The sequence below is a fragment of the Chenopodium album genome, chromosome 5 (assembly GCF_948465745.1).
Source record: "Chenopodium album chromosome 5, dcCheAlbu1.1, whole genome shotgun sequence".
Lineage (NCBI taxonomy): Eukaryota > Viridiplantae > Streptophyta > Magnoliopsida > Caryophyllales > Amaranthaceae > Chenopodium > Chenopodium album.
Genome location: NC_137838.1, coordinates 4,957,616 through 4,978,127, shown reverse-complemented (window position 1 = coordinate 4,978,127; position 20,512 = coordinate 4,957,616). Strand labels below are relative to the sequence as shown.

Below are 20,512 nucleotides of genomic sequence, written 5' to 3'. Positions count from 1 at the left end.
ATCGGGTCGGGTCAGGCTTTAACATCATATCTCGTGTCCAAACCCGCATCATAGCAGCGGGCTTTTCGGGCTGAGTTTGGGTTTTTAGCTAACAGTTGAGTTTTAAGTAGGAGTGGCAATTCGGGTCAGCAGGTCGGGTTCGGATCAGATTTCGGGCTATGCTTGAAACTATCAAAAGTAGTGTAAGACTTAATATTATTACAATATAGTGATTTACTAGTATGAAATTTGGGTCAAATCGGGTCGACTTCGGGTTTCTCTCGGTAAATTCAGGTCGGGTTCAGGTCATATTATCCGATCGGGTTAAGGATTGTCAGCCCTAGTTTTTAGGCTTGCCCAAACCCGCCCTATTTTTGGGTCGGATTGGGTCGGGCTAGTGGGTTAGATTAACATTTATAGTTAGATAAACAATCATTATTTTCAGGTCAAGTTAATGGCAGGTTAGATTAACAATGATTGGGTAAAATTAAGTTATGTGTCACCATAGAATGGGTCAAGAACAGTTTACATCGATTATAATTGGTTTCGTGTTCTAATCGGTTTATGTTTCAATCATAGTTTATTTGGGTCAAATTAGTTGTTAGCTAATATCAAGTCGAATGCAGGCGTGCAAGTTTAGGCTTGAATTATAGAGTATTGATGGGTTAAATCAATTGTCGATTGATATCAAGTTTGATTCATGTTATAGATTACCAAGATCACACATTGTTGAGGTATGGGTTTATGTTGATTCAATTGTCAACTTTGCACATGACTATATAATTAAGTATATTCAAATAGTTTTTTATACGTAGTATCTAAAATAAAAGTAGTAAAGATAAAACATTTACTGCTAATCCAAGTTTTTAACTTAAAAGGAATAGTCTTTTTTTTTTAGTTTGTACAAAATAAATTTAAGAAATCATGTATGAAATTTACTTATTTTATTAGGTAACATCAATTCATGTCAACACACAAAAAACTTGTTCATTGTATCCAGAGCAAATCTTATGGAACTTTTTCTGAATTCTAATTTAAAATTTCAAGCACATAACAAAAATCCTGAATTTGAACTAGGATAAAATATTTAATCAATCTAGTGGACAAGTTGCACAAGATAACGGAGAGAGAAAGTGAATCTTTGAGTTAAAAGTGAGACAAAATAGTGGAGCATGTTCATGTAGCTGCCAATGGAAGTAATGAGGGATGAGCCAATAGAAATGCAGCAAAATTTAGAAAATTATATTAATGAAATAAATGATGTTGCATTTCTCCAAAAAATGGACCTCCCTCATGATCTTATAGTACATGATATTGTTACAAGGTTGCCTATCAAATCTATACTTCAATATAAGTCCATTTCTAAACAATGGTATTCTTCTATTTCCTCTTCATTTTTTGGTAATGCTTATTTCAAGTTATCTTCATTTAAACATTCATTTTCCCCTGTAAATTGTGTTCTTATTTGTTCTGGAAGTAATTATTTTTTATATTCTTTTGATGATGACGATGATAAGGGTGAATTATTGGATACTAACTGTGAAAAGGGTTTGTTTAAGTTAAGCATTGATTTTGATGGTTTGTCGTCGAAATATGAGATTATTCTTGTAGGATCATGCAATGGGTTAGTGTGCTTGTACTCTATGTTGGGTTATTTGATCATTTGGAATCCTGTTATACACCAATGGACTAAATTTTTGTACCCTTTATTGGAAGGTTTTCGAAATTTCACTTGGGGGTTTGGGTATGTACATTCGAGTGATGATTATAAGGTTGTTAGAATAAGTGAGGCCGAAGAGAGCAGAGTTATCATAGCTCATGTTTTCTCATTAAGAAGTCGAAAATGGGAGCAAATTCATGATGAGAGGCTACATGGGTATTCCCTACATGGGAGGCCTAGTTTAGCTGGAGTTTTGGCCAATGAGACTTTATATTGGATCATGTATGAGCGAGGGCGTGGTGAGAAACAATGCATTTTGGGTTTTGATCTAGTCCATGAAAGGTTTGATGAAATCCGCGGTCTGATTCCTGGTGACTCGTACTTAAGTGGCTTTCGCTTCCTAGGCTGTATGGGAGGATCCTTGGCTATGGGCCGGTTTACAAGTGCAGGTGATGTGAGCATATCGATTTTAAAGCAAAAGGGACAGATTGAATACATTGGACTTTATAGGGACATGAATCTAAGCTCTTGTTGTGATGTGGTTGGATTCACTTTGGCTGGTAAGTTTTTCATTCAGTTAGGTGATCAGGAACTAGGACTGGTTGATCTAAACTCTTCGCCTAAGAAGTATACTCGGCTTGTCACGTTTGGAGAACAAGGCAGCACTCGCGTCTTAAGTTATACTCCGAGTCTGATTTCCCCTTTGGCTTTTGCTGAAATGCCTAAAGAGTAAAAAATAAGACAGGTAGGTACTACCAGCTTCTCATTTATCTTTGTTGCTGCTAGAAATTTTGGCTTCCTGTAATCTGCAGCTGATATAGCTGTTGTGTATCAGGAAAGCATGGCTATATCGAAAGCAATTGGAGATTTGGAGTTGAACCTGAGAATGTTGAATTGACATTGAAGATAATGACTTCAGATAATAAAGAGCATAACTTTAGTTTCTGTGCTTAATGTTAAGTGGTTTGTTAACTGGTTTATTTGTAAACAAGAACTTGGTTAATTAAGATTGTATTATTTGTATGGACTGTGGACATATTGCCAATTGTTATTTGTAGTAATGTTTGTAACAAATATGAAGTATGTATAATAATATTGTACAGAGTATGTCACTAATAATGTTAACTTTTACTCCATATAAACATGTCTATTACTCGTATATACAATCAGAGCTCCGCAATACTATACATACTTCGGAAAAGTTACATAGTATGATCGTATGAAACGAAAGGAGTAGGTTTGGTTAATATATAGAACCCTAATTTTCTCACAAATTATACAACTAACCCCGGCAACAATGCAATTTACTTGTCATGCAAATAGAGAACGAGGTGCATGAATTGTGACTAGAAATTTATGCTTAATTTAAGTAATTACTCTGTAAATAGAAGAGGCAAAGTAATGAAATTAGTTGTAGTGTGCAACTTTTGTCCATTATTCATTACAAAATAGACATTATTGTGCGCTAATTGAAAATCAAAGTATTTGAGAAATGAAAATACCATTTAATACTTTTGATCAAAGAAAGCTAATTGACATGGCAGCCTTCACCTTTGCATGGGTATGCATTATCTTCTACTCTGTTTTTCCCCTGATGAATTTAATCTATGTACTTGTAATAATTAAGCGTTAATTGTGTTAATTGGTTTTTGTACAAACAACAAAGTACTTTTTAAAGTGTTCTCATATATCTCTACACTATTAACTAAAGTCAAATGAAACATCAGTGGCTGAATCCCATCAGCACAACCAGGACGGCAAAGGAGGAGCCACTAAGCCTGGCGACACGCTTGTTCCACGTGCCACGGCTGAACTGCTGTATAGTAGCAGTGGCTGGGTTTAAGACCGCGATCAATGTTGATGTTGTTAAGGAAGGACTTAACCAAACTCTTGTTAAGCATCCTCGTTTCTCAAGCAAACTGGTAAATATTACTTCATCCGTTCTTTTTTTTCAATTGTAACAAAGACTTTATCATTAGAAGTCTTTGAATTGGTTTCAACAATAACCTATGATGCTAAATTTTCCGTCTTTTAAAAACATCTAGGTATTTGATCCCAATGACCCCGGGAGACCAATTGGATGGATCAGAACCAAAGTGGACATGAGCAACCACACTATAGTCCCAAATTTGGATTATTCAAATATGGACTCACCGAATGAATTTGTTAAAGACTATGTTTCAAATCTTGCTCAAAAACCTATGGACTTAACCAAGCCACTATGGGAAATTCACATCCTCAACATCAAAACTAAGGATGCTAACTCGATTGCTGTATTCCGAACTCACCATTTTATAGGAGATGGTATCTCAATTATGTCCCTCATACTCTCATGTACTCGAAAAACCTCTGATCCTAATGCACTTCCTACACTCCCTACCGAAAATAAGAAGTTGATTAACACAAGAAGATCATTTAGTTTATGGGACTGCTTTTTGTGGCTATTGTTTGCTTTCAACATGTTGTGGAACACTTTTATAGATGTATGCATGTTTTTGGCCACAATAGTTTTTCTTAAGGACACCAAGACTCATCTAAAAGGCTCTTCTGGAACAGAAAAGTCTCCTAAAAAGTTTGTTTATAGGATTCTAAGCCTTGATGACATCAAGTTTGTCAAGAACATCATGAATGTGGTACGTTTTCTTTTTCCATAATTGTTCAAACTTAATTGACATTACTAATAGATGTATGATTAAATTTAAGTTTGTTATACATCTAAATGAGGCTGTTGATATTATTTTTCAGACGATTAATGATGTGGTTTTAGGGATAACTCAGGCAGGCCTATCACGCTACCTTAACAGGAAATACAGTCAGTCTCCCACTTTCTTACATGATCAGTAATGTTCATATTTATTCAATTGAATGAATTTATGATGTATATTAATATGTTCTTACATTCAGGTGAGTCCAAAGGAGATGAAAGGGTGCAGAAGAATAGTTTACCTAAGCATATTCGTATAAGATCATCAATCCCTATCAATATCAGTCCAACTTCCAACCTTCAGGTCTAAGTATAACATTACTCATTTCTATCATCTATTTGTAACCAAAGTCTTTTTCAAAAAAGGCTTTAAAATTGTCTAAGATCATTGACATGGGTACTCAACAGGATTTAGCAGAACAAATGGAAACAAATGATCCCAATACGAAAAAGTGGGAATGGGGGAACGCAATTGGTCACATCTTCCTTCCCTTCCACATCGCGCTAAGAGAAGACCCATTAGACTACATACGCAGTGCTAAAGCCACCATTGGCAAAAAGAAACATTCTCTTGAAGCAATTGTCACATATATATGTGCTGAATATGTTCTCAAGTTTCTAGGCCTTGGGGTATGATCATGCAACTTATAGTAACCTAGGCTTATAACATTATATTATAAACTACAAGTTGTATGAAAGTAACATATCATTTACATCATAATTTTACAGGTTGCTGCTGCTATAACATACAGAGTTCTATCCAACACTACCTTATACTTGTCAAACATGGTCGGTCCAATGGAAGAAATAAGCTTCTATGGTCATCCCATGACGTTCCTTGCTCCTAGTGTTTATGGACATCCACAAGTATGCTCACTATCCTTTACGATTGGGATCTTATAGTACATATATTCGACGTATTTGGATCAAGTTATATTGTGCTTAATTGATGTAGTTTGTCTATTTGTTGCAGGCTTTGACAATCAATTTTCAGAGTTACATGGATAAGATGACTTTGGTTATTGCAGTTGATCAAAATGTGATCCCTGAACCACAACTACTTTGTGATGATATTGTGGAATCACTTGAACTTGTAAAGAAAGCAGCTCAAAAGAAAAAGATTTTCAAGATTTAATATCCATGTTCTAGTTACAAGTCTAACTCACAAGCCTAATGGAATTGAAGAGCTATACCCATTGATTTTTCATTGGGAGTAATATACATTAAATTAAATAATGATGTATTCCATATTCATTTTGCATATTGGCTATCAGACAAATATGGTTAGTTGAAAGTTCAAGGTGATTAAATTTGCTTATGACTATATTTCCTACTTCGTATTAAGTTAGAAGAGAGATAATGAAAAATATTATAAGTTACGGAGTACTAGATTTTTATTTATTTTTTGGTAGATTATTGTTTCGATTTCTTAACAGCCAAACTTCTAAACATTATTAACAATAAGGTAGTGAGAAGTTTGAGAATGAAAATAAAAATTTAACATATAGACTTCCAAACAATAATTCAAATAAAAATAACAAAAGTGCACATTTTTATTTTTATGACAAATTTAACAACATCTTACCATAGAGTATGGACCAAGTATTTTTTTTTTTAAAAAAAAAGGACCAAGTATTTTTTTTTTTTTAAAAAAAAAAAAGACCAAATTAGGTGGGATTCATAAAGAGAAAAAACTCTCCAAATCAATAATAAAAGTACAACTTTTGTATAGTTGTTGTATTAAAACTTGTATTCTTTTTCAAAAAAAAAAAAAAAAAAACTTGTATTCATAAAGAAAAAACTCTCCCCTCTACCAACTAAAAACCCTTCAATCAAAACCCAATAAAAAGCAAAGAAGAAATATTGAATGATTTTCCCTCTATCTTCTACGCTACTAACTAACTAAAAAACTAACTAAATTAAGAGATGGCATGTGTTAATAAGTGGCTAAACCCCATCAACACAACTAGGACGACGACGGCGAAAGACGAGGTGGAGGAGCCACTAAGTCCAGCGACCCGTTTGTTTCATGCGCCGCAGATGAACTGCTGCATAGTGGCGGTGGTTGGGTGTAAGACGTTGATCAACGTTGAAGTTATTAAACAAGGGATTTATCAAACTATTGTTAAGCACCCTCGTTTCTCTAGCAAACTGGTAACATTATTGCTTAATTTTATTTGTTCTTCATCTTATTACTGGTTTTTCGTGCTTACACGTTGCTTGTTTTTTTTAAGCACTATAAAGAGGTCAACATTCTTTAATTTCTTTTTACTATTTTTTTTAGCTTATCATATCTTGCAAGAATGCATGATTAGTTAGATCAATAATTGATATATGAATGCTCTAGAGGTGGCTAAGCAGGCTAATGGATCATTGGTTCGGGTATGGAGTTATGAACTGGGTCCTTTATGGTAGGATCATATTCAAGTGAGTAGGTTTTTGAGTCGGGTGAGTCGGGTCCATTTGGAAGATTTTGGATGAGTATACGGGAACTTTTAAATTAGTTTGGATTATGTCGAGTTTATTTTATTTAGGCTTAATTGCAAATTACTACAAAGTACGTATTTAATTTTAAAATTGGTTTTAAGTAAAGGAAATTTGGATTACGTACTCATAATATTTTTTATTTTTTTTAGTATAGTAAACAGAAAAATGACTAATTACATATTGCCATGTTATTGGAAGTCATGGGTAAAATGGTACGAGTATTTGAATATTAGTCATAAGCTCATAACTCATAAACTAAAACTTCATGAAGAGTTTGAATTGTACTCCATATCAAACAATTTGTTAATTAGGGAGATTAATGGAAATATGGAATATGCTAGTCAAAGCGTTGGGCTGCGGGAAAGACTATGTGACATTGTGACCCTTGGGTTAGTCAAAGTAAGCTCTTTTTTTATTTATTTACTTGGAGCACCAGTGAATCAGCTAAGCTGGTTCTTTCTTTTTACAATCAAATTGATGAAATGTCATTATTGCCCTCAATAGAAATGGGATTTTAACTTATGACATATCCATTTAAATTGGAATGGGCTGATCATGACCCTACATCTGTTGGGCTAGGTGACCCATATAGTCCAAAAGATGACGGCTTGGGTTAGATAAAGCTTACAATCACCGTAATTTAGCTTCATCGTAGTAAGCATTTTTATTTATTTTGTAAGAAAATGATACGAAGAACCAATCTATTGATTTAGAATCTCACTTAGATGTTCAGTCCAAAATTCCAAATTAGAACGCTAGATACTTTGAAAGTGAGGGCGAAAATAGAGAACTCTTGTTACAATAATTACATATGTTTGCTTGTCTATCAAGCACATAGGTTTACCATGATGTTTGTGAATATATGAGTAGTTGACATTAGGTAGTGTGTTGGCCTGGCGAATTGTACTAGAGAGCAAAATTCCCGAAGGCTGATAGGGTGGTTAATGTTCCAAGTGCAATGTATATTCTGATACGTACACTCGAGTGCATTTACAAATTGATGCATAATATATGTCAACAATCTATTATCTAGTTAAGCATCGTAGTATAGTGAGAAAAAATACGGCAATTGGAGATATTGGGAGTTATGTCTTAACTAATTTATATGTTTATTGGTTAACTAGTATCTGAATTCACATTAACGATTGCCTTCAAGAGCTAAACTAATCCATCTTGCTTGACAATTAGGTATTTGATCCCAAAAAACCTAGTAGACCGGTTGGATGGACCCGAACCAAGGTGGACGTGGACAACCACATTATTGTTCCAAGTTTAGATTCATACATGGACTCACCCGATCAATTTGTTGATGACTATGTTTCAAGCCTTGCTCAAACTCCTATGGACTTAACCAAGCCATTATGGGAGATCCATATTCTAAGCATCAAAACAAAGGATGCTAATTCGATTGCTGTATTCAGAATACACCATTCCGTAGGAGATGGTATCTCTCTTATGTCCCTTGTACTTGCTTGTACTCGAAAAACCTCTGATCCTAATGCATTGCCTACACTTCCTACAAAGGATACGAAAAAGTTGGATGATACAACGAATAGTTCATCATTTTGTTTATGGGGCTGCTTGATGTGGTTGTTGCTTGCTTTCAAGATGCTTTGGTACACTATCATAGATTTATGCATGTTTTTTGCCACAATGGTGTTTCTTAAGGACACCGTGACTCATTTAAAAGGCTCTTCTGGAACCGGAAAGGCTCCTAAGAAGTTTGTTTATAGAACTCTTAGTTTTGATGACATCAAGTTTTTGAAGAACGACATGAATGTGGTACGTTTTCTTTCAATTACAATAAAATAAATTAGGATGTTGTAATGCATCTTTCATAAGTTCTTAGAGATTGGTATCTTGTTAGCTTTCAAACTTATTTGGCGTGACTAATATTTGTATGATAATCTTACGTTCATTACACAATTTGGGGTGGTATTGATTTTTTTTTCCAGACAATAAACGATGTTGTTTTGGGTATAACTGAAGCAGGCCTATCACGTTACCTTAATAGGAAGTATGGTTAGTCCTTTATCTTTCTTGCATGATCGTTTGATTTTGTAATGTTACGATTTTATAAAAAAAAACTTGTATTGCTAAGGATAGCTAATGCGTATTTTCATATATATACATTCAGGTGAGTCCAAGGGAAATGAAAAGGTGCAACAGAATAATTTGCCAAAGCATATTCGTCTCAGATCAACACTCCTTGTAAATATCAGACCAACTTCCACGCTTGAGGTTTGAGTATAACAATAGCAATTATTTTCTACATTAATTTGTGCTCAAAATCATATTGAAAAGACTTTATTTATTTTCATGCATATATGATCATTAACATAAGTATATAGGATTTAGCAGAACAAATGGAAACAGATGATCCCAATTCAAGAAACTGGCAATGGGGGAACTCGATAGGTTACATCCTCGTTCCCTTCCACATCGCGCAAAGAGAAGATCCATTGGATTACATACGCAGTGCTAAAGCCACCATTGACAAGAAGAAACAATCTCTTGAAGCGATTGCCACATTCATAAGCGGTAAAATTGTTCTCAAGATATTTGGCCTAAGGGTATGCATCTCTACCCTGTTCAAAATCAAGTTGATAATATAAATACCTAAATTATTTGTGGAAGCAATATTTACTAAGTACATAGTTTTACAGGTGGCTGCTGCTATAGTATACAGAGTTCTATCCAATACTACATTTTCCTTCTCAAATGTGGTCGGTCCAAATGAAGAAATAAGCTTCTATGGTCATCCCATAACTTTCCTTGCTCCTAGTGTTTATGGACACCCACAAGTATGTATGTAGCTTGAATAAGATTTATTATCCATTCATGTTAGTAACGCTAAAAATAGTTATATGTATAAATCACGCGATAGTCAAACATTATATGGATCCCACGTGCTATATATATGCAATCTTGTGTACGAGTAGTAATAAGATGAATCTTGTAAGATTAGGATCGTATATGTGATGTATATATAGGTCAAATTATGTTGTGCTCAATTTGATGTAATTAAGTTTACCTGATGCAGGCTTTAACCGTCCATTTTCAGAGTTACATGGATAAAATGACTTTGGTTCTAGCAGTTGATCAAAATGTGATCCCTGAACCACAACAACTATGTGATGATGTTGCGGAATCACTTGAAGTTGTAAAGCAAGCAGTCCAGAAGGAAAAAAACTTCAATATCAATATTTAGTTTCCATGTTCTATTTTTACCCATTTTTTCCCCCTAGGAGCAATACTCATTGATATAACTACAAGTATATTGTATATATATATATATACAATGAAATGTTGCATGTTCCTTTCACTTAAAATGAAATGAATTCAAATTTTATTCCAGTGAGATAAAATATTACCTTCACCCAATATTTTGTAGATAGTAAGATTTGTAATAAAATACAATAAACAAATTAATCACAATGTTATGGCCTGTTTTCATACATTTAATTTCAATTCAGCTCAGCTCAGTTTAGTTTAGTTCAGTTCAGCTTAGCTCAGCTCAATTCAGTTCAACTAATTTCAGTCTATTAGAATAGGCCCTTAATGTCAAAAAAAATTTGTGATTTTTTTTTTTTTTTTACAAAAGATGAATTAACATAAATAAATCAGAGTTTACAAGACATGGCACGAAAGAAAAAACTTGCTACTAGAGGCTAGACTTATAGAGTTTATAAAGGTTGTGAAATTGTTATAGACTGTATTTTTTTCAAATTAATGTCATTTTGACTTAAAATTCGTATTTTGACTTGTATTGACACAATAATTTAGCTTGATTTAACTTCTTATATTACTACATCTGTTTCATATTACGTGCAACATTTACTAAAAATAGTTGTTACATATAATGGAGAGATTGTTATATACTCTCGGATGTATTGTACACCCAACTAATCTTGAGTTGTACTAGTAATTCGTATTGACACCTCTAGAAATTCGTATTGAGTTGTATTGTACACCCAATCATAAAAATGTGAACAAAATGCTTATGGATGTATGGTATACCCGAATGTATATAACAAATTCTACCCAGACAAAGCCTTTGTTACGCAGAACATTCTAAAAATTCGTATTGTATTGGTAATTCGTATTGACAACTCTAGGAGTCTAGGACTATCCAAGAGATGCAAAGAGCCAGATAGGCCAAAGACAGATAGATAAACAGACCTTCTGGAATCATCTACTCTCTCAAACTTTTCAAGAAATCCCTTCCCTTTACACTTCATCGCCCCTTCAACCTCTCTCTTTCTCTCTCCATATAAATATCCCTCTAAAACCCTCGTTATTACTGATTCATCTCGATTCTTCCCTTTTTCTTTTCATTTCATCTTCCTCCAAGAAAACCCCTGTTTTTCTCTTTCTCTCTCCTCAAAATCCGACAACAATGGCGATCCTCTCAGATTACGTCGAAGAAGACCACAAACCTCAAGAACAACCACAACAACCACCGCCTACTCCGAAGCCGTTTTCTACAATTCTCGATCCTTCGAATCCGCTAGGGTTTCTTCAATCCGCCATTGATTTCGTTGCGAAAGAGACGGATTTCTTCTCCGATGATTCGTCTGAGAAGGAGGTTGTTAGTTTGGTTAAGAATGTGAGGGAGAAGCTTAAGGTTGAAGCTGAGAAAAAGAAGAAGAAGGAGGAGGAAGCAGCTGCTGCTGCTGCTGCTGTTGCGTCGTCTTCTGCTTCGGAGAAGAAGGATGCGTCTTCTATGGATGTCGACGATGATGATGAGAAGAAGACAGAGAAATCTAAGTATATAGGTTTATCATCTATCTCTTTCATCTTTGAGTTTTTGAATTTTGTATTGATTTATTGCGCAATGTTGGGTGATTTTACTCTTCATTTTGACTTTTTGATGAATAGAATCTGACCTAATTAATATTTGTTGTTGATTTTAATACGTGATTGTGATTTGCCCTAATTTTGATTGATTAAGGAAGGATTATAATGTAGTTGATTAAGTATTATTCTGTTTAGTTAGTATGTGTTTGGTGCTTGAGTATATGATTGTGGATCTTGGTTGATTAATTTGTGATTGTTGATGAATGAATGAGTGTTAAGTTATGCTATTGTTGATGAATGAGCGTTGGTTAATCTGTTTTTTTATGATTGATTGTTGTTGATTCATGATTCTAGTGGATTAATGTTAATTAATCTTGTTGATTAATCTCTAGCTGTTAAGATAATACTGCTAAAACATCCTTTGAGAATTGTACTCAATTAAACAAATTAGTGTAGAAACATACTGGGAAATTAAAGCTAATTTATGAGCACCTTCTGCTTAATTTCTTAATCGAAGAAGCTATTGGAATGGTGGTGGTGGTGGTGGTGGACTAGATTGAATCCTCTAGATTGAGAGGAGCTATTAGAATGATTAGGAGGGAAATTGCCTAGGCAAACTAATTTAAGGGGATAACAATTAGGAGGGACTGATTAGTAGCAGCTTTGAAACTAGGTAACTTATTTCATGGTCTTGTGCTTGGTATTTTTAATTTATTATGTAGCACTGCTGTTATGCACTTATGCTTCCACGCAAAAGGTCCAATGCTAAATACAACAAAATCAAATCCCAAGATTATGAAGTACGGAGTAATTCAGTTACTGCATTAAAAAAATGTAGCTACCCAAAAGAAAATATGCAGCGTATTTCTAGTTGGGAGCTGGTTATCATAATTGATTAGTTGATGTGCTATTCCTAGTAGCTAGTTAGCTATCCAAGAGAGAAATTTAGCTGCCAACCTTTGCATAAATTGTAGTTTCAGTCTTTCAGATAATGGCTCATATTTCATAACTAAATCATGGATTACCCTTCGGATTCTTTTTTTTTTTCTTTATTTTACCTTTCATTTGCGATGGCTCTTTGTGAAAGGCCACTTCCAAGATGGTAGAATTATGTTTTTTCATGTGTAGTATTGCTGTGTTTTTGTAAGGAGTTTATATGGTTTTTTTTAAAATAAACCGTTCTTATTTACTCTTTGGATTACTTCGGTGCAGAACCGAACAAAGGGAATGGTCAAGATTTGGAGAACTACTCATGGGTACAGTCCTTGCCAGAAGTTACTGTAAGCGTACCCGTTCCACCTGGGACAAAGTCAAGGTCCATCACTTGCGAGATTAAGAAGAATCACTTGAAAGTTGGTCTCAAGGGCCAGCCTCCTATTATTGATGTAAGCTCTCTCTTATCAAATTGAGCCACTTGTTTTCCTTGTAACAATTTAAATCTTCTTTTCTGACCTGTAGTATTTTTTTGTTACAGGGTGATCTTTATAAGCCTGTGAAGCCAGATGACTGTTTTTGGAGCTTGGGTATGTTCTATACCTGTGAACCTGTATATCTCAAGCTGTTATCTATTGATTTCCTTTTCTTACATAAAATTTAATACGTGAGCTTTTATCTACATTTTTATACTCCTAAAATCACCCTAGATAATTTACCCATATCATAATTGCTTTGATGGCTGGCAAAGTAGAAATTAGAGTCATTTTGAAGTTTAAAATGATTTATAACTATTTCTTTGTTTGCCTGTATCTGTTATTCATGAATTTTCTAGCCTGGAGCTTAGGTTTGTTGTTCACCTCTTTCATGTAAATTTTTTCACGAGAGCCCTACTATTTATTGTTTTTCCCAACCCCCTTGCTCAATGTTTCAACCTCCCAAATAGGGCTTGTCTAAGGAAGGGGGAAAGAAAGGGTTTGTAGTTTAATGATTGAGGTAAGTCTAGCTAATGGTGATAAAGTGTGTTGCTATGATTAAAAGGTTACTTGTTGGGGAAGATCATGGCTCATTTTTTGGGATATATGAATTGTATTGCCATTCATGCTTGGTGGGGAAGTAGTGGTGTACTCCCCAATTTGAATTTTGGTTTACTTACCTCCACTAGGCCAGAGTTACATTTTGGTCTAAAGCTCTAGGTCTCGATGCCACAATACATTTATGTACACACACATAGCCTAGCACACATTGTGAGCATAAAACACAATGCTTGGATTGTTATCTTTCTGACACTTACTCTGGTTTTTCGTCAGAGGATCAAAAGTCTATCTCAATTCTCTTGACAAAGCACGACCAAATGGATTGGTGGAGATGTCTGATTAAAGGTGAGCCTGAAATTGATACACAGAAAGTTGAACCTGAAAGCAGCAAGCTCTCTGACTTGGATCCTGAAACAAGATCAACTGTGGAGAAAATGATGGTAAGACTAGATAACTTTTTTTTAAATAGTAGCCTACTTATCTTGGCATGTGTATAGTAATCTAGGAATTGATGTGATTCCTATTGCTTGAATGTTCTGTGAAGATCTGCGTTTTACACAGTATTTTTGCTGATGAAAAAATCATGTTTTGGTTGTGCAGTTTGACCAAAGGCAGAAACAAATGGGCTTGCCAACAAGTGATGACATGCAGAAGCAAGAGCTGTTGAAGAAGTTTATGGCTGAGGTAAATACGTTGTTTTGATACCCCTGTAATTTGTTCCGGGAGTGAAATATACATTCTTACAAATGAAATTATATTAATTATCTCATATCTAAAATTCTCTTGTGTAATCATGCAGCATCCAGAGATGGACTTCTCAAAGGCGAAGTTCAACTAGATGGTGATGGCGGTGATGGAATATGATTCAGTTTTTTGGGTTGATTACTGTAGGCATGAAATTGGAGAACCAGCAGCTGGAGTTGAAAGAGGTTTTTTTTGTCTGATGCTGAACTTGTTTATACTAGTTTCGATATGTAGGGTAGAATCTTCATATGAATTTAAGCACATGATAACTGTTATTACTGGGTATAGATACATTCCAGCAATCTTTGGTTTGCTAACAAAGCTTAATTGCCTGGCGTGACTCCAGCGCTTGTTTTGTGGCTGTGCAATCATATTTGTGCCGCAAATTGCTACATTTGGAAATATCATGACAACTTTTCATTTACAAACTTATATCATGTCATCAATATGGCAATGACTTATTAATTTGCCTACAAGAGAGTGAGGGATAGCTTAAGTGGTTAGAGCTTCCCTCCCGATTCCAAGAGATCTTGGAATCGATTCTCACCCCCGCCCTTGTGGCTCTCTAAACACCAAAAAAAAAAAAAAAATTTGCCTACAAAATTTATTCTGTAATTGTTTATTGTTATGATAGATTTTAGACTTGCATAATTCTAAAGACTTCTATTGAATTTAAATACCATTAATTGTAAAAACCGAGCATGGCTTCGGAATTATCAAGTATACAACTAAATTTTACAATTTTTTGCTAATATTTGTTTCACAAGTAATAATGAGTAATAATAAAAAGTGAAATTAGGGTTTCAAAAAAATAAAAATAAAAAGTGAAATTAGCATTACGAATTGTAATAAAATCCGTGTGCATCTTTCCATTAGGATAATGAAAATGTAATAAATTACGAATTAGTAGGTCTATAATTTTTAATAATTATATTTGTAAATATGTGAATGAACATATTAGTATTGTAATGAACCTCTATTAATAGTATTAAATAAACAAACATTTATCAAATTAAGACTCTTGCACTTGTTTTGTGCCTGTTCATCAACTGTATGTGGGTGCAAATACCCCAACTTGTTTGCCAAGGCCGAAGGGGATGCTCAATTGCTCAGGGGGCTGCTATGAATACCTTCCTCTATTTGGTAAATATTGTCATTGATCGATCAGCCAAGTTGCAGTAGTATAATAATAGGACATTTGGGGGCCTGGCTCAAATATATGCGAACTAGGCTGGGATTTTGGAGACCATAATATTTCAGCCTAATGGAGATGATGGTCTTGATGGATTTATGAGACAAGCACCTACAATCATTGACGGTGTAACAATTAGCTTAGTTCTCTCCAGAAGTTTCTAGAGCGCTCCCAAGGCATACTGGAGAAGTAATCTACCAACTACCATAGGTGATTACAGAATGCTAATGAGACTTCTTGTGCATGCATAATATACTTAAAATGTCTATGAGACTTCTTGAGGAGGTGTGGGTACTTTCTAGATATTCTATGTAAGTAGGACGGTGGCGGCCTATTAATAGGCATCAAGGATCATTTGTACATTGAAATTGTGAGTTCAATACAAATAAACACTCCCATAAAATGCTTATGTTCTCATCCAATTCAATATATGTAATTCCTTTAATAAGGGTGTGGTAGGGAAATAACACTGGACACACTAAGCCGCGGAGGTAGGCACTAAGGGTCGTGCTTAGTTCATCGTTTTAAGGCATGCTAGCAAGAACATAGTCTAAGGCATAACGTCTAGTGTCATTGAGCAAACATATGACATGTAGCAAAAGGGAGATGTTTAAATTCAATTCTAAAATAAATCTCTTTTTTTTTTTTTTTTTTTAAATCTATAAACTATGAAAATTTAAAATAATTTTATATGATGAAAACAAACGGTTTAATATTTCATTTAAAAGTCGTGGGTGATGATATTTTAAAATCTTTTTAATAAATTAGTTTTTAAAATCACACAACATAAAATTTCAACAAACTCAAAAAATTGGATGTCACAAGCCATGGAATAATATTTGATTCAAACAATTTGATTACAAATCAATAAAATGGTTTTGATTTTATACCGAAACGGAAAGATGAAATAATAAAATTTCAGAGCTTTTTCAGTGTGGCAGGCCACATGGTGCGGTACGGTTACTTGTATGATGTTACTGGTTTTGTCAAAGGTTACTTGTAGGTGTTACTTGTATTTTGGGGTTACTTGTATGAGTTATTAGTATGTGTTACTTGTATTCTGAGTAACCCCTACAATTAATCCCTGACCAGACCCACATACCAAACCAGTAACACCTGACCAAAATTTGTACGACCATACAAATAACCTCATAATACACTATACAAGTAACACCTACAAGTAACACTCTGACCAAAATCAGTAACACCCTACAAGTAACTCCATAATACAAGTAACCCCAGAATACAAGTAACCCCTACAAGACCCTACAAGTAACCCCTGCCGCACCATGTGTTACTTGTAGGGTCTTGTAGGTGTTACTTGTATTCTGGGGTTACTTGTGTAGGTTACTTGTAGGTGTTACTTGTATTATGAGTAACCCCTACAAGTAACCTCATACCAAACAAGTAACACCTGAACATAACCGGTAAGACTATACAACTAACCATAAAATACAAGTAACACTCTGGCTAAAACCAGTAACAACACCCTGACCAAAACTAGTAACACCCAACACCAGAATACAAGTAACCCATGCCACACCATGTGGCCAACCACATACAAAAATTTGTATAAATTTAGTTTTCAAAAATTAAAATACGAAATATATTTTGCAAATTTATTTTTTATGAATTTTATTTTGAAATGAAGAAGAGAGATAAACCATAACTCCATAAGCTACATAAAGAAAATAGAAGGTTAAAAAATTAAACCAGAAATATGATAAATTTCTTTTTTATAACGGATTTTTCACCGCATACCCCTGATTTTTTTTGTTTGTTCACCATATACCCATGAAAAATTTCAAATTTACGAAATCACTTTAGATCTCTCCGCCCATCCCAAAATCACTCCTCTTCTTTTTCCAGCCTCCAAAACCACTCTAATCTCCATAATCAGAATTGTATGATTGATTTTGATGATGAAAAAAGAAAATTTAGGATGGTTTTGGGGTGGGAAAAAGGAATGTGGATAGTTTCGGAGATAGGGGAATATATATTTAGGATGGTTTCAGTTTATAATTAGATCTAATGATTGACAAAATTAAAAATCATTAGTCGTCAAAAGTATATGGTGTATTTTGGTAATTAAGCCCATAATTTTAAAAACTGTTGGTCAAATATTGAATGAAGGAGAATTCCTCGCCGAAAGGTGGGGGGCTGGGATCCTGGGCGGGGATCCCCCATTATGATGGACTAATTGTTGGAAAGTCGCCCGGGGATATTGGTTTGAATCCAATTCATGATCCCCGTGAAGGACTTCATTCAATATTCAAGAGTCAACTTACTTTCTTTCAGCTTTCCCCCGTGTGGATATCGAGCGTAACAGATGTTTTGACTCAAGTAACTCAACATTTTCAAATCAAAGTAAGAAGACATTCATGAGTAGGATGATATAGAGCTTCCTTGAGGAATCTTTTCATCTTATCTATTCTATTTTTTATCATCAATGTATTGATTCAAGGCTTGATTCAGCCCCTGATGGTTGATGTTATCTTCGCAACCTAAAAAGTAAAGTGAAAGAAGCCCACATACCCACTCTTCTTTCCCCCCAAGCCAATAAAAAGGTAAGGGGGGCCTCGTTCTTTTTTGAACTAAACCTATTTCAAGACCGGCTAATGTCATTTATGTGCCAGAATACAGGAGATTGGGTAGGAAAGCGGAAGATACTTTTTTTTTAATATGATGAATTTACAGAAGTTTAGTGGTGTATGGTGAATAAACAAAAAACTTAGAGGCATATAGTGAAAAACCCGTTTTTATAATTATATCTTTATTTTCACTTGTATATAAGATCAGAATTAAGTTAACCAGTGATAAAGCGATAATTTATATTGTTCATTTCTCACTTGTCTTTTACTGCATTGCCGCAAGTTATTTCTTGTTGGATGTGAACTCATATCTCTTATCATATACGAAATGGTACACTATATATATTAAGCTAAGTATTGAGTTAAATTTTAATCATTGAATTTTTTTAATAGATATCTTTATGTACATTAAATGGATACTGTCAGATAATATAAACTCCTTCATTAGAGTGATTTCCATTGATCAATATTTATAGGGTTACAATGAGAAACCTAATCATATTAGGTAACTATAAGATATGTACAGATATCAAAGATAATCTTATACAAAATATATCCTAAACCTAGGATGAGAATATTCTATGGATATTCTCTATCACACCCCCGCAGTCAGAGCGGGAGAAAATCGGATGTTCAGACTGGATCTGAATCATGCATCGAACGGTAAGGATAGTATAGTAACCCATGATCAAAAGAGAAGTAGCAAACGTGTGCTAGTGATGACGATGAGAAGCAACAACCACGACCTACGTATAGTAGAGATATGCGCTTTTAGGCCGAAGGAGAAGAGTCACGCATATACTTGGGCCAAGTTGCAGATCCAGAGAAGAATAAGTTAAGGGATCAAACCATCATCGGAGAGAAGACACTACACTACTACGTGAAATCACAGTTGAAGAAAAACAAATAAAATTGCGCAAGAAAAGATTAAATCCCACCGCTTGAAATTAATCAATTCTCAAAAGAGAAACCAGGTAGCAAGAATTAATACTCCACAAAGATTCCAAGTGCTGCAACAATAAAAGGAGCTAACTTGATAGCAAAAGAGATGTGCAAAAGTTGACCTTATTGTGATATACCACCACCAAAACAAAATCTATGTGATTATGTGTAAAAAAAAAAACCAATAAGGCAATGTAAGAATCATTGTTGGTCATGGGGAGGTGGAAATGGAGTGCGGCACATGGAGTAGGTTGGCAGATGTGGTTACTGCCAGTAGTGGGAGGCGGTAGTGTATGCGATTGCCAACAACAACGATGGAGGAGGCTTTCGCGATTGCTACGTAGGAGGCGCAAGGTTACATAAAGATTCTAAAAAAAAACTTTGAGAAAAGAAAAAAAATCTATATGTGTGTTTGCGGAAGCATAAAAAACTTTGTATATCCCGCCGGTGGGTTTAATTTTCTAACCCACCGGCAGGGTGAGAATTTTTGTATATGATCCCAAGATCTAACCTAAGCTGTGATACCATGTCAGATAATATAAACTCTTTCATTAGAGTGATTTCCATTGATCAATATTTATAGGGTTACAGTGAGAAACCTAATCATATTAGGTAACTATAAGATATGTACAGATATCAAAGATAATCTTATACAAAATATATCCTAAACCTAGGATGAGAATATTCTATAAATATTCTCTATTAGATACCACCACATCATAAATACTTGTAGAGCTCAAAATTTTGAAACTAACTAATTATTTTTAGCATTGAATTTCATAAATGGAGGGTGATAGAGCAAACTGCCCTACAAAAAACATGCCTAAGCAAGTTTGGCGGGGTAGGCTTTATCTTCAAGTTGCAATTAAATTGGGGTGGACAATTTTAGACATGGGGAGCCGTCAAGGGGCATATATCATAGAGGGAGTAATAAAAATCATCATTCCAACTATGAACGGCTCCAACCGCCAATCGACACATGGATAATAATGCCACGTATGTCCCTATCAAATGCCATTTTCCTTTAAAAGTTCATATCCCAAATTGAGATGTCATGCCACTAATTATTTATGTCCTATTTGGGGAAGGTAGTTGTAGCTTAAGTATGGTCCTATACAAAATAGGTCCCAACCCCAAAAGTTTATGAGGTGGTACACTTACAAATTATACATTATGATCGATAGTGCAAAAATGCAATCAATTTTCTCCCTCAACCAAATGTCTAGTGATGAGAATTTTATGACTCATCATCATGTTCTAATTAATATGATGATGAATAGATGATATATATTGAATGATATTTGGACTTGTATAGTATATTATTAGTGTGTATTATTTCCATTCAAAATAAAATTTCATTTTGAAAATGATTTGAATTCATAATGTAATTGCTTTAATAAGTAGACACTTTTAATTGTATAGGAATAAGACTATTAACACTCG

At 34.5% G+C, this 20,512-nt stretch overlaps 4 protein-coding genes across 4 annotated transcripts; all 4 read left to right on the top strand.

Moving 5' to 3' along the window:
• Positions 1 to 1,098: 1,098 nt before the first annotated feature.
• LOC145630159 (F-box/kelch-repeat protein At3g23880-like) lies at positions 1,099 to 2,499 on the top strand. Its single transcript, XM_081682407.1, has one exon. The coding sequence runs from the start codon at positions 1,170 to 1,172 to the stop codon at positions 2,370 to 2,372; it is 1,203 nt and encodes a 400-aa protein (XP_081538533.1). The 5' UTR covers positions 1,099 to 1,169; the 3' UTR covers positions 2,373 to 2,499.
• Positions 2,500 to 3,354: 855 nt separating this feature from the next.
• On the top strand, positions 3,355 to 5,478 carry LOC145631353 (wax ester synthase/diacylglycerol acyltransferase 11-like). Its single transcript, XM_081683424.1, has 7 exons — positions 3,355 to 3,561; positions 3,685 to 4,272; positions 4,385 to 4,451; positions 4,544 to 4,647; positions 4,752 to 4,973; positions 5,073 to 5,210; positions 5,317 to 5,478. Exons 1-7 carry the CDS (start codon positions 3,355 to 3,357, stop codon positions 5,476 to 5,478), a joined length of 1,488 nt encoding a protein of 495 aa, XP_081539550.1.
• A 546-nt stretch (positions 5,479 to 6,024) lies between these two features.
• Positions 6,025 to 10,062, top strand: LOC145630158 (wax ester synthase/diacylglycerol acyltransferase 5-like). Its single transcript, XM_081682406.1, has 7 exons — positions 6,025 to 6,497; positions 8,019 to 8,612; positions 8,786 to 8,852; positions 8,968 to 9,071; positions 9,182 to 9,403; positions 9,497 to 9,634; positions 9,874 to 10,062. The coding sequence occupies exons 1-7, from the start codon at positions 6,270 to 6,272 to the stop codon at positions 10,039 to 10,041; spliced, it is 1,521 nt and encodes a 506-aa protein (XP_081538532.1). The 5' UTR covers positions 6,025 to 6,269; the 3' UTR covers positions 10,042 to 10,062.
• Positions 10,063 to 11,041: 979 nt separating this feature from the next.
• Positions 11,042 to 14,676, top strand: LOC145631615 (protein BOBBER 1-like). Its single transcript, XM_081683732.1, has 6 exons — positions 11,042 to 11,608; positions 12,843 to 13,015; positions 13,105 to 13,153; positions 13,874 to 14,040; positions 14,201 to 14,284; positions 14,400 to 14,676. The coding sequence occupies exons 1-6, from the start codon at positions 11,230 to 11,232 to the stop codon at positions 14,436 to 14,438; spliced, it is 891 nt and encodes a 296-aa protein (XP_081539858.1). The 5' UTR covers positions 11,042 to 11,229; the 3' UTR covers positions 14,439 to 14,676.
• The last annotated feature ends 5,836 nt before the right edge of the window (positions 14,677 to 20,512 follow it).

What these genes read in the sequence shown, in the direction of transcription:
- LOC145630159 (XM_081682407.1), top strand. Translation starts at nt 1,170, where the DNA reads ATGGAAGTAATGAGGGATGAGCCAATAGAAATGCAGCAAAATTTAGAA.
- LOC145631353 (XM_081683424.1), top strand. Translation starts at nt 3,355, where the DNA reads ATGAAACATCAGTGGCTGAATCCCATCAGCACAACCAGGACGGCAAAG. An exon ending in CTCGTTTCTCAAGCAAACTG is followed by an intron (nt 3,562 to 3,684) that starts GTAAATATTACT and finishes AAAAACATCTAG; the next exon opens with GTATTTGATCCCAATGACCC. An exon ending in TCAAGAACATCATGAATGTG is followed by an intron (nt 4,273 to 4,384) that starts GTACGTTTTCTT and finishes ATTATTTTTCAG; the next exon opens with ACGATTAATGATGTGGTTTT.
- LOC145630158 (XM_081682406.1), top strand. Translation starts at nt 6,270, where the DNA reads ATGGCATGTGTTAATAAGTGGCTAAACCCCATCAACACAACTAGGACG. An exon ending in CTCGTTTCTCTAGCAAACTG is followed by an intron (nt 6,498 to 8,018) that starts GTAACATTATTG and finishes CTTGACAATTAG; the next exon opens with GTATTTGATCCCAAAAAACC. An exon ending in TCAAGATATTTGGCCTAAGG is followed by an intron (nt 9,404 to 9,496) that starts GTATGCATCTCT and finishes ATAGTTTTACAG; the next exon opens with GTGGCTGCTGCTATAGTATA.
- LOC145631615 (XM_081683732.1), top strand. Translation starts at nt 11,230, where the DNA reads ATGGCGATCCTCTCAGATTACGTCGAAGAAGACCACAAACCTCAAGAA. An exon ending in GCCAGCCTCCTATTATTGAT is followed by an intron (nt 13,016 to 13,104) that starts GTAAGCTCTCTC and finishes TTTTTGTTACAG; the next exon opens with GGTGATCTTTATAAGCCTGT. An exon ending in CAACTGTGGAGAAAATGATG is followed by an intron (nt 14,041 to 14,200) that starts GTAAGACTAGAT and finishes TTGGTTGTGCAG; the next exon opens with TTTGACCAAAGGCAGAAACA.